This window comes from Myotis davidii, unplaced genomic scaffold, assembly GCF_000327345.1.
Source record: "Myotis davidii unplaced genomic scaffold, ASM32734v1 scaffold345, whole genome shotgun sequence".
Lineage (NCBI taxonomy): Eukaryota > Metazoa > Chordata > Mammalia > Chiroptera > Vespertilionidae > Myotis > Myotis davidii.
In genome coordinates, this window is record NW_006296540.1 from 162958 (window position 1) to 176617 (window position 13660).

The 13660-nt window shown below is 38.2% G+C and overlaps 1 protein-coding gene across 3 annotated transcripts in view; it reads right to left on the reverse strand.

The window, feature by feature from the left end:
- Positions 1–13660, reverse strand: part of CEP295 (centrosomal protein 295kDa) — a 69242-nt gene that overhangs the window by 51616 nt on the left and 3966 nt on the right. For 2 of the 3 annotated variants that reach the window (XM_015569262.1, XM_015569260.1), the window contains exons 2-6: positions 11014–11147; positions 10002–10202; positions 8212–8336; positions 7188–7281; positions 4167–4262 (exon numbers count right to left, since the gene is read on the reverse strand). In XM_015569262.1, coding sequence (XP_015424748.1) covers positions 4167–4262; positions 7188–7281; positions 8212–8336; positions 10002–10202; positions 11014–11121 — 624 coding nt within the window. In that variant the 5' untranslated portion in view covers positions 11122–11147. Of the gene's footprint in view, positions 1–4166; positions 4263–7187; positions 7282–8211; positions 8337–10001; positions 10203–11013; positions 11148–12922; positions 13504–13660 lie in introns of those variants that run through there. The other variant, XM_015569261.1, reaches the window with a different exon arrangement.

Here is a 13660-nt window from a genome sequence, read left to right on the forward strand (position 1 = left end):
GGTGTACCAATATCCGAATTATGGGGGAGCCAGAAGAAGAGAGAGAGCAAGATATTGAAAACCTATTTGAAGAAATAATGACAGAAACCTTCCCCTACCTGGTGAAAGAAGTAGACTTATAAGTCCAGGAAGCACAGAGAACCCCAAACAAAAGGAATCCAAAGAGGACCACACCAAGACACATCATAATTAAAATGCCAAGGGCGAAAGACAAAGAGAGAATCTTAAAAGCAGCAAGAGAAAAACAGGTACCTACAGGGGAGTACCCATACTAGTGTTAGCTGATTTCTCAACAGAAACCATGCAGGTCAGAAGGGAGTGGCAAGAAATATTCAAAGAGATGAATAGCAAGAACCTACAACCAAGATTACTTTACCCAGCAAAGCTATCATTCAGAATTGAAGGTCAGATAAAGAGCTTCACAGATAAGAAATAGCTAAAGGAGTTCATCACCACCAAACCAGTATTATACGAAATGCTGAAAGGTATCCTTTAAGAAGAGGAAGAAGAAAAAGGTAAAGATACAAATTATGAACAACAAGCATGCATCTATCAACAAGTGAATTTAAGAATCAAGTGAACAAATAATCTGGTGATCATAATAGAATCAGGGACATAGAAAGGGAATGGACTGACTATTCTTGGGGGGGGCAAGGGGTGTGGGGGATGCGGGAAGAGACTGGACAAAACGTGCACCTATGGATGAGGACAGTGGGTGGGGAGTGAGGGCAGAGGGTGGGGCGGGAACTGGGAGGAAGGGAGTTATGGGGGGAAAAAAGAGGAACAAAGGTAATAATCTGAACAATAAAGATTTAATTAAAAAAAATATATATATTTTAAATAAGTTAATTAAAAAAGTATGATATAACTTTTTTTTAATAATCCTCACCCAAGAATATTTTTCCATTGATTTTTAGAGAGAGTGAAAGGGAGAGGGAGAGACAGAGAGAAACAAGAATGTGAGAGAGACAAATCGATTGATTGCCGCTGGCATGCCCCTGACCAGGGCCGGGAGCCTGCAAGGGAGGGACGTGCCCTTCCCCGAACTGAATGGGGGGCCCTTCAGTCCACAGGCCAATGCTCTATCCACTGAGCCAAACCAGCTAGGGCAAAAATATTATATATACGTTTTGAGCCAATAAATATTTATGCAAATCTAAACACACCAGACAAAACAAGAAAGATTCTATTAAATCAAAATTATATTTGCTGTAAAATTATAGTGCATTAACATGCATAACATTATACAAAATAACCTTTACAGAACAGTATTTCATTCCATTTAGGCCATGAGGTTTAAGAAAAAAAGTTGTTTTGAAATTCTTCATACCATTTAAGGGTAAATTAAAAGCAAAATGTCAATTTTGATAAACGAAAATTTTAAGGGAGGGAAACTTTAAAATATACAACATTCATGATTAACATGTTAAGTCCAGACACAATGAGAAATATAAAGGATATAAAGAAAATAAAGTTAGAGAAAAATTAGGTAACCCCAACTTTTTGTTTGTTTGTTTGTTAATCCTCACCAGAGGATATTTTTTCCATTGACTTTTTAAAAAATATATCTTTTTGATTTTTTACAGAGAGGAAGGGAGAGGGATAGAGAGCTAGAAACATTAATGAGAGAGAAACATCGATCAGCCACCTCCCGCACACCTACCACTGGTGATGTGCCTGCAACCAAGGTACATGGCCTTGACCAGAATTGAACCTGGGCCGAATCAGTACGCAGGCCGACACTCTATCCACTGAGCCAAAGCGGTCACGGCTCCACTGACTTTTAAAGAGAGTGGGAGATGCCCTGGCCCGTTTGGCTCAGTGGATGGGGCCTCGGCCTGTGAACTGAAGGGTCCCAAGTTCGATCCCAGCCAAGTGTATATGTCCGGGTTGCGGGCTTGATCCCTGATGGGGGGCATGTAGGAGGCAGCTGATCAATCATGCTCTCTCATCGTTGATGTTTCTGTCTCTCTCCCCCACTCCCTTTTTCTCTGAAATCAATAAAAATATATTTTTAAAAATAAATAAAGAGAGTGGGAGGGAGGGGTGTACAGAGGGAGGAAGGAAGAAAGAGAGAGAGAGACATCAACGTGGGAGAGACACATCGATTGGCTGCCTCCTGCACCCGCGCTGACCAGGGCCAGGTCAAACCTGCAACCCAGGTACATGCCTTGACCGGCTCCACTGACTTTTAAAGAGAGTGGGAGATGCCCTGGCCCGTTTGGCTCAGTGGATGGGGCCTCCGCCTGTGAACTGAAGGGTCCCAAGTTCGATCCCAGCCAAGTGTATATGTCCGAGTTGCGGGCTTGATCCCTGATGGGGGGCATGTAGGAGGCAGCTGATCAATCATGCTCTCTCATCGTTGATGTTTCTGTCTCTCTCCCCCACTCCCTTTTTCTCTGAAATCAATAAAAATATATTTTTAAAAATAAATAAAGAGAGTGGGAGGGAGGGGTGTACAGAGGGAGGAAGGAAGAAAGAGAGAGAGAGACATCAACGTGGGAGAGACACATCGATTGGCTGCCTCCTGCACCCGCGCTGACCAGGGCCAGGTCAAACCTGCAACCCAGGTACATGCCTTGACCAGGAATTGAACCAGAGACCCTTTGGTGCACAGGCCATGGCTCTAACTACTGAACACACCGGCCAGGGCGGGTACCTGGTTTTATTCTTACTGCCTAAACATCAAAAAATGATTTTATAAGAATGCTTTAGGGATATAATCCTTTATAGATTTGTGTCAGTGCAATTAAAAATGTAAACAAAAATCTGGTTGAAATAATTATTCAGATTCCACTCAGTAGCTGAACTCAAAGATGTGTGAAATTTATAAAAACTGAATCCCAAGCAAAAACTCATTTTAGAAAACGTTTCTAAAATTTTTTTTTCATGAATTGTAATCTGCAGTGCATAAAATAAATATAAAATATGCCACTTCTGCATCTTGTACATCAGTCATTTAGAGAAATTTTTAAATTGATGGATTTAACTTTTCTGTTTTACTTGTCTGCAGACATTCCTGGGTCTCACAGTAACCAATATAATGGCTACAACACAAAAAAATATTTCTAGAATGAAAAATCCATTTTTAAACTATGCAACTGTCAATGACAAAAGAAAAAATATCATGAAGAGCATCAGTAGTTTAAGAATTTAGTTGAGTTGTGTATATAGAAAATAAATGTAGCAAAACATAATTCAGAGAATTACTGGCTCCAGCAGGAAGATAGCAGGCCACTTTCATCATTCTTCAGCCAAAGACAAATTTTGTGCCACATAAGAGTTTAGAATTAAGTTATCAGGATATTCAAACACCACATACTAGAAGCTCTTACATGTTAAAAAAGTTGACTGAACAAATAAAGTAGTTTATTTGCAAAAAGCTGATGAAGAAATATTATGCTTGCATTATTTACAGAAGAAATGGAACAATAGAAAAATAGTTAAATAAATTCTAGGATTTAATATTAAGTACTTGTTAAATATCATGTTTTTAAAAGTGTATATGTTTATATAGAGAGACTATAATGAATTCATTAATGGATTAACTACGTTTCCTTTTGGTGATGAAACCATGGGTATTTTTCCTATCATTTAAGCTGGCATGTATAATTCCAAAATTTTCACAAAGAGCATATATTATTTTGATTAAAAAAGTTTTAAGATTTGCTATTTTAAAATATAACCATCCAAATAGCTAACTCCTTTCATTCATATTAAACCTCATTCTGCTGAAACCGGTTTGGCTCAGTGGATAGAGCGTCAGCCTGCGGACTGGAGGGTCCCGGTTTCGATTCTGGTCAGGGGCATATACCTGGGTTGCAGGCACATCCCCAGTGGGAGATGTGCAGGAGGCAACTGATCGATGTTTCTCTCTCATGGATGTTTCTAACTCTCTCTCCCTTCCTCTCTGTGGAGAATCAATAAAATATATTTTAAAAAAAACCAAAAAAACCCCAAAAAACACACCTCATTCATATTAAATATGACATGATAATTCAAAACATATTTGAAAGATCTTTAAAAACATTATTACTCTATGATGGTTAGTTGAATTATTCAAATTTTGACATCTGGAAACAACTTATAAGAAGCTAGATATAACTCAGTTCAATGAATAGAGAAGTAATAAAATGAGGAAAACGAACAAACATTAAGTCAATCACCTGTTCTGTGTCTGTCTCTCTATTCACGAAAGCGTAAAGATGATGGTAGGTAGAACTATTGGTTTTCACATTAGAAATTCTCTTTACTTCAATGTTCTGAAAAAAATGGAACATGGGAAATAGATTGTTAGATTAAAAGCATTAATTTTCATTTAAAGCTAGATCCGATACAAATAAATTTATTTTGTATTTTCATCAGTTATTCTTATTTTTTTCACATGGGATCATGCCCTATGTTTCCATTAAACTGGAATTAGAATTAAAAGCTAGATTATATTTAGAAAAGAGTATTAAAGAGGTGATGCTGTATAGTTTAATGCATCACATCAGGAAGCATATAATAAGCTGTTCTACTATTATTGATTCTAAGTTTGATTATTTGGTTATAGCAGTTCATGCTCATAACCTATATTGGTAATCCTATATAATAAAAGGCTAATATGCAAATTGACCGAATGGCAGAATGACCGGTCACTATGATGCACACTGACCACCAGGGGGCAGACACTCAACACAGGAGCTGCCCCCTGGTGGTCAGTGTGCTCAGCCAGAAGCCAGGCTCACAGCTGGCAAGGTCAGCGGCAGTGGTGGGAGCCTCTCCCGCCTCCGCAGCAGTGCTAGGGACTGGGAGAGGGTGCAGGCCGGGCTGAGGGACTTCCCCCCGCCCCCGCCACCCCCATGCTCCGTGCACATGCACCGGCCCTCTAGTTAAAGAGAAAAATAAACCTTTATGATGGGTATCTCTTGTAGACATGACCATAACCAAGCCAGATAAATACAGAACATGAGAAACTAGTCTAGTCTCTTCAAACCAGTCCCTTAAAAAAGTCTGAAATAAAAGACTTGGGGGAGGTATTGTTTACATTAAGAAAAACCAGCCGAAACCGGTTTGGCTCAGTGGATAGAGCGTCGGCCTGCGGACTGAAGGGTCCCAGGTTCGATTCCGGTCAAGGGCATGTACCTGGGTTGCGGGCACATCCCCAGTGGGGGGTGTGCAGGAGGCAGCTGATCGATGTTACTCTCTCGTTGATGTTTCTAACTCTCTATCCCTCTCCCTTCCTCTCTGTAAAAAAAAAAAAAAAAAAAAGAAAACCCAAAGAAATGAAACAAGCAGAAGTTCAATAGGTGAACTTTGGCTTGGATGCTGGGTTGGGGGAAAAAAAAGTCCTAGCTGGTTTGGCTTAGTAGATAGAGCACCAGTCTGCGGACTGAAGGGTCCCAGGTTCGATTCTGGTCAAGGGCACATGCCCGGGTTGTGGGCTCAATCCCCAGTAGGGGGCATGCAGAAGGCAGCCGATCAATGATTCTCTCTCATCACTGATGTTCCTATCTCTCTCTCTCTGAGATCAATTAAAAAAGAAAAAGGTATAAGACAAGACAATTTAGGGGCAGTTGGAAAATTCTGATTACTGACTAAATATTAAATGGATTTAAGGAATTAATGTTAATTTTCCTAAGGTGTTACTGTGATCGCATAAGAAAACATCCTTATTCTTACAAGAAGCATGCGGAAGTATTTAGGGTGAAATGTCATTTCTACAATTTACATTCAAATGTATATACATATGCACAACTATTTGAAATCTATACATAACGCAAACAGCTATTCATTGTATTCTTCTAACTTCTCTGTTATTTTGAAAATTTTCATAAAAAAAAGTTGCGGGGGGAGTCTACATCCAACATATAATTCATATTTGCTAAATCATACAGTTTTTCGTGCTTTTTGTAAATTTTTTACTTTGGTTTGCCTGGAACATTAGGAATTATGACAACGATAAATCACAGGATCACGGATAAAATACCACCTGTCTTTTAACATGGTACTGAGGGAGAGACTGAAATCTGACTCTTCCATTTGAATCTTGTTGGATCAAATGTTACATGGCAGATGGCTCAACATAAAAGCAGGAAGGCTGACAACATTAAAGGCTTAAGAGGTGAGTACTGGGTACTTATATTGATCATGCATACATAAAATATATGTGAATAAACAACTAAATTAGACATTTTTGTATTTGTGTTTTTCCTTTTCTAATTAACTTCTTAGGTAAAAATAACTGTAATTTTGATAATCATCCAAATAGCCATCCCAATAACCACCAAAAACTAATGTAAACAAGAGAACTGATACCTTTTAATTTCCACTCTTAGTAAAATTGTTCAAAATGATATTTTGCATAATCTTATATAAACTTATGAACTTATATGAACTAATCTCTATCTTATAATACTGTAACTATCTACAATGGCCAAATCCTAAATATGGAAAAGTCTACAGAGCAAATAATCATTTTTCAAAAATAAATAAAGGGCATTTTTAAAGATAAAAAACATCTACAGGTTTTCAAATAACCAAAAATATTTTTAGATAACTGGGAAAAACTGAACACAGACTGTGTTTTAAGATATCTTCATTGATTTCAGAGAGGAAGGGAGAGGGAGAGAGAGATGGAAACATCAATGACGAGAATCATTGATTGGCTGCCTCCTGCATGCCTCCTTACTGGGGACTGAGCCCGAAATCCAGGCATGTGCTGTGACCAGGAATGAAACCACCTCTTGGTTCATAGGTCGACAATCAATCACTGAGCCACACTGGCTGGGTCACACACTTTATTTTAGATTATATTCAGAACAGTATTAGTATTGTGCTAAAAAAAAAAGTCCGAGTACAGTAGAGATACATACTATTTACTCTAGATATATGCATGTGTTATTTGTACAATTAAAATTAAGTTAGGCCCTGGCCGGGTAGCTCAGTTGGTCAGATCACTGTCAGGATATGCCAAGGTTGTGGGTTCGATCCCCAATCAACGGAAATACAAGAATCAACCAATAAATGCATAAACAGATGGAACAACAAATCCATGTTTCTCTCTCTCTCCTTAAAAATCAATAAATTAAAAAAAAAGTTATAGCAAATATTTTGACCTGCACTGAATTCTATAAAGAATTATTATAGAATTAAAGTAAAGAATTATTATAACCTAGTTTTTCTTAACACTCAAAGTAATTCACCTCAAAAAGACTTGGAGGAGGAGGTGGCAGGCTTGTAATTTTGGCAGACCTCTCTTTTTCCGCAAGCAGTGCTTCCTTTCGGGCTTTGATGTGCCTTAAAAAAGAAAAGATGGCATAAATTACTTCTCAGACAATATTATAGTACATCCCTGAAGATTAAAAATATAAAAGCCACAGGATCTCAAGAAATCCTCCCATCTGATCCCACAAGCTCAGTGTGTTATTTAATAAACAGTCTATACACAGCAGGTATTAAGAAATTGTTTACCAAGTTTAAGAGATATATCTAAGGACATAAAGCTCTACAGTGGGGTCTAGTCCAATGAACATCTAATGTTCTTTAGTTTAGGGTTAAAAAAAGAGAGAAATATATTTTTAAAAAATATTTTATTGATTTTTTACAGAGAGGAAGGGAGAGGGATAGAGAGTTAGAAACATCGGATGAGACAGAAACATCAATCAGCTGCCTCCTGCACACTCCCCACTGAGGATGTGCCCGCAACCAAGGTACATGCCCTTGACTGGAATCGAACCTGGGACTCCTCAGTCCGCAGGCCGACGCTCTATCCACTGAGCCAAACCAGCTAGGGCAAAAAAGAGAAATATTGATAAAAATGGGCTACTATATAAAATGACTATTGCTGACTAATAACAGGCTCTCTCATTTTTATAATCTGCAAAAATACTAATGACTTCCAAAGAGTTTATAACCTATTAATGTTCTTAATCGCACTGATTTTTTTTTTTCTTCACATCAGAGGCAGAGAGATTTTGGTTGACACGTGTGTTGAACTAGCCACACATTTCTACATAATTTAGCAATTGTTGCTGAAGTCTTTGTTACTATGTTTACCTACCTAAGCACATCCCCTCCCCGCACCGCATTATTTTTAAAAACCAAATTAACAACCCAGTGGATATACTGTGATTTTTTTTTAATAGCTGCTTAAACAATATCCAATGCAGCATCTACTTCTAACCATATCCGCTTCAGTGGAGAATATGATAAAAACTATTACTTTACCAGGTTTTTCGTTTAATTGACATTTCTTTTTGGTTTTTCTGTACTTTCAGGGCCTCTTTATGCCTCAGTTCAGCTTTTCTTTTTCTTTCTGCTGCCCTCTGTGCCAGAGCATTCAAATCAGGTTCCTAAAAATAGATATAAGATGTTAAATCATGTAATTCAGGGTTAGAAGGTAGCATTACAGTACAATCTTTGGTTGCTTCCCAAGTCAGAACAAAAGTCATGAAAATGAATGACTGAAGTTTAGGAAACACTGCACTAAAGCACAAATAAATGAAGCTACAAAAATCTGGTATCAGAACTTAATGTCATTACTAAAAATCCAGACTAAAACCAGGGACCATGGAAATTATTTATTGTCACATTCTTTAAAGATATTTCTTTTCCTCACTATTGGTTTGAGATTGAAGACTTGCCTTGTTTTGTGTGGCTGTCTCCGGGACTGCAATCTAGAACAGGCATATGTTGTTTTACTGTGCTTCACTTTATTGCACTTGATAGTGTAGATTTTTACAAATTAAAGGTCTGTGGCAACCTACTTTGAGCAAGTCCATTTTTCCAATAGGCTCAGATGATAGTTAGCATTTTTTAGCATTAAAGTACTTTTTAGTCAAGGTATGTACATTGGTTTTTAGACATAATGCGATTGTATACTTATTAGACTACAGTATAGTGTAAATATAACATTTATAAGCACCAGGAAACCAAACAATTCACGTGATTCACTTCATTGTGGTGGTCTGGGACAAAACTTGCAGTCTCTCCAAGGTATGCCCATATTTTCCAATCATAAATCAAAATAAAAAACAATATAAGGTTTATGGGGCAGTCTGAAATACTGAGTTAAGTTCTACTTTGCCTCTTTGAAAGACATCAAAAAATTTTTACACTGTGTGAATGAAATCCAAGTGTTTGTACATTCAACTATATATATATTAGAGATATGAGGAATGATAATGAAATAAGAAATATGAATTCAACCCACTGAGTCTGTCCAAAAATGCTCAAAAACAACAACTTCTGATTAAGAAAGTCACTATTTTTTTTTTTTTTACCCAGACAGTTAAAGACTGGAAGAGAATGAAACATTACAGGATGATGCCCTAGCCGGTTTGGTCTGAGGATAGAGTATCAGCTCAAGGACTGAAGGGTCCCAGTTTGATTCTGGTCAAGGGCATGTACCTCAGTTGCAGGCTAGATCACCAGCCCTGGTCAGGGCTCCTGTGGGAGGCAATTAGGTGCGTCTCTCTCACATGGATGTTTCTCGCATTGTCTCTCTCCGTCCCTTCCATTCTCTCTAAAAATCAATAGAGCCCTAGTTGGCTTGGCTCAGTGGATAGAGCGTCGGCCTGTGGACTGAAGGGTCCTGGGTTCGATTCTGATTAGGGGCACATACCCGGGTTGCGGGCTCAATCCCCAGTAGGGGATGTGAATGAGGCAGCCAATCAATGATTCTCTCTCATCATTGATGTTTCTAGCTCTCCCTCCCTCTTTGAAGTCAATAAAAATATGTTATAAAGAAAAACCAATGGAAAACTATCCTCAGGTGAGGATTAACACACACACACAAATTAAACATTACAGGAAGGTAGATGTTACTTGACATGACTCTTACTAGGAAATGAACCTAGCAGCATTCTTAAATGACATTAAATTTAAAAAGTTCAGACTGCCCAAAACAAATTCTATATATGAAAACATTTTTTTATCAGACAAACATTTAACAAGTATAATTTGCTTTTACCCATAATTACTACCACAGACAGGCAGTCATACCAGTGTTCACTTACATTTTCTTTGGCCTGTTGGTGTCCCTCTCCCATACTTCTTAAACTTGCCAAATACAGTCTTTCCAAGTTGTTTATTTTCTGAGTCTGTGATTCTTCCCATTCTGCCCTCAGTGCCTCTGCCAAATGATTAAATTGCCGAATTCTCCTTTGTTTTATATCTTCTCTTCTCTGTAAAGCGATATCCCTTTCTTGCTCTCGAACCTGAAGAATTAATATTTAGCAGAGATATAAAAAAGGGTACTTAAATCTTTTTTAAAAGCTATTTGGAAACAGAAACTTAAATTAATTTTCTTTAGATCTATCAATTCTCCTGAATATTCGTTAGATAAGCTCTATGTAAAGCAAAGAAAAAAAAAATCCAAGTGATATAGGGAAAAATACCCTAAAATTTCAAGACATCTCCTAAAGTTTCCTAAATGATTAGCTATAATATCCCTCAAGCCCTAATACTAATGGTACTGCCATTACCATTCTAATAACCTAATTTAAGAGGCTAAAATGGTTAAACATGATTCAATAAAATGTATAGTCCAGATGAATATAGACACAGCAAGATGAGAACTCCCTATCTAAGGTACATCATCCCAATTTTAAGCAGAATGGCACCTAGAATATGGTTTACAAAGACTTAACTTACTCTAAAGACTTCTAGAAAAGAAAAATCTGCAACTTCATAATAAATTTGTTTCAGCAGCTAATGATCTTTTCATTAAGTCTTCAAAGTCACCCTAATCTTTATCAGTTAAACATCACTTAAAAAATATTTAAAAACTATCTTCCAATAATTATTGAGTCAACTCACTCCTATCCTCAAACTCTTCTTCAATATATTTACTATTTTGGTCTATTTTTCAAATGTTCCAAAACTAGTTAGTATGCAAGAATCGAGGCTTTTGTACAGCCAAGAAAAGGTTTTTAAATGCAACATTTTACTTAGAACACTTTAATGTAAAAAATACTAATAATTGGGGGAAGATACAGAATTTGAAACTTTGTTCCAAATAAATCTTACTTGTAGCAATCGTAGCTTTCGTCTTCTCTCATAATCTTCTTTTAAAATGAAGGCTTCCTCATTAGGACTCAATCTCATCTTGCCAGCATTCACTACCTTTCTTTTCATGTCTGTGTTCTCTAAATATAAAGGTTCTGCATGTTTAAAATGGAAAAATGTCTATTAAAATAGGGCAGCAAAGATAATTTTTAAAAAGTATATTTGACAATTGAGGGCTGTGTACATGCAAATAACATAATTTGGGTAAACAAAGTCCAAATTATTTACAAGCATCAATCATTAATGCAGCACTTAAATCAATGGTTCTCAGATAGATGGGAAGAATGGAGGATAATCAGAAGTACTTGAAAAAAATGTTCTCCATCTACAGCAGATTATTGTTTACCTAGCATACCTGGGACGTGACTTATTCCTAATTGGGATTTCCAATTTACTTTGCTTAAAGGCAAAAAAACCCAAAGACTTAAAAAGATGTACCAGCACAGAATAAATGTTTTCACAATTACTGCTATAACTGCAAGAGCTCCTGGTCCCTGGATTCAACTTCCAATCTGTTATACACAACTTGATCACCTACCAACCCCTGAGCAGTAAACAATTCTTCAACAACTACAATGGGGTGATTTCTAAATAAATAATCATTTTCAAAAATCCCTTTGGAACAATTCTGTTGTTTGGATGAGTTAATTGTTTAGATTTCCAGTTCTCTATGTCTAGTAGTACTGTTTATACTCAGTATTCTCACTCTCCTCCCTAGTTTAACATGCTCCTATTTGGGGGAGTCTGCTAGAGAGAAATTGAAAGAATGTAAGAACCTATGTTTTTGTAATTTGAAAACCCTTCTCAGGTCATTCTGATACTTCCCCATTCCCATCACTGTCATTTCCAAGAATTTTGAGTATTCACCATTTCAATTGTTAGAGGATTATAGAAAAGCAAACATACATTTGTTTATTTTTACTTCGGTGTGACAGAACAACTGTTTTCTCTTGTATATGACTTAAAAAAATTCTTTTAAGCGTATTTGGAAATAATTTCAGGCTTAGAATTCCTGTATACTCTTTCCCCAACTTCCTTAAATGTTAACATATTATGTAACTACAGTACAATAATCAAAACCAGGAAATTAGCACTGGCACGATACTTTTAACTAATCTATAGAAAAAGCTAAAACCTTCAAATTTCACCTATTATTCCACTAATGTTCATTTTCTGGACCAGGACGCAATCCAAGGAAAATACACTGCATTTGATTGTTGTGGTACTCTGCAGATACCAAGGTGGGATTAAGCCCACAAAGGTTTTTATTAGAAATGCCTGTGTCAGAAAAAAATGGGGAGAAAGCTGGTGAAAGCTGGGAAAACGTCAGACTTCCATGCAAATCTGACACTGAGTGAAGGAGAGAGGGCAGCTGGGTAGATGCTCCGAAACGGCCACGCAGTCTAAGGAAGGTCCAGCCAGCCCTCTGAGCGTGCCTCCTTTCTCAGGAACAGGCCTGCTGTGCTCAGTTATTGGCAAGGCTCCATCGTTGGCAAGGAGAGCCCAGCGGAAGCGTCCATGCCAACGGATGTCAGGACGCAGGTGCTTGGCATTCTCATGGCTGCGGAGGCTGTCGTGTCTCCTTCAACTCCTCTAATCTGGGACGGCTCCTCAACCTGTTTTTCTTCTCAAAATCTTGACATTTTTGAAAAAACACTGGCCAGCCAGCTATTTTGTAGAATGTCCCTCAATCTGGATCTGTTTAATCTCCTCCTGCGGTTAGCATGAGGGTATGCATTTTTGCCAAGACCACCACGGAAGTGATAGTGCGGCCTGCCCGGTGCACCCCATCAGGCGGTCAATGAAGTTAAGCTGTCGTCCTCCTGGCGATGTGCATTTTGATCAGGTGGTTCAGGTGGTATCTCCCTACCAGATTTCTCCACTGGAGTTACTACTTTTCATGTCTAAGTATCTGGCAGAGGGATAGTTGAGGCTGTGTAAGTTTCATGCTGCTCATCCAACTTCTGCCCATTCCGTTTAGCATCCACTGATGATCGACGCCTGAAACAATTACTGTGCCGTTTATCAAGCGGTATTTTCTGTTTACATGATTCCTTCCAGGCTTACATTTGAAAACCTACTAAGAGGAAGAGTTTCCCCTGCTCCCTCCCTTATGCATATGAAAATGGGTTTTTGAAATCCTATGTATTATTGCTCTACAATAAGAAAGATACTAATCTTGCAAGATTTTGTTCAGATCAAATGGCACCTGACACATTGTAATCACAAACTTAATACCAGACTCAGATGATTGGGTTCAAGACCCCGCACTGCAACTGAAGGCAGGAAGACTCTGGCCGAGTCACCTAAGTCAGTGTGGCCTCCTTTTTCTTAAATTATGCAAACAATGGGAGTAACCCCAACAGGCCGTCCTGGTGATTACGCGAATGAATGAACGTGACACGACCAAAGACTCCGAAGCTCCCCCAATGTTTTTAAAGGCTCAGTTTGGGGCAGGACTTAATGCTTAAAAAATTAAAGGTGACAGACACCAAAATAGAGCACGCTCTCCGCAGGAAAGGATGCCGGCGGCGCTCTCCGGCGGCGACCAGGTTTCAGGCCACGTCCCGGAGACCTCGGGCGAGAGTGGGCAAGACGCGCGGAGCAG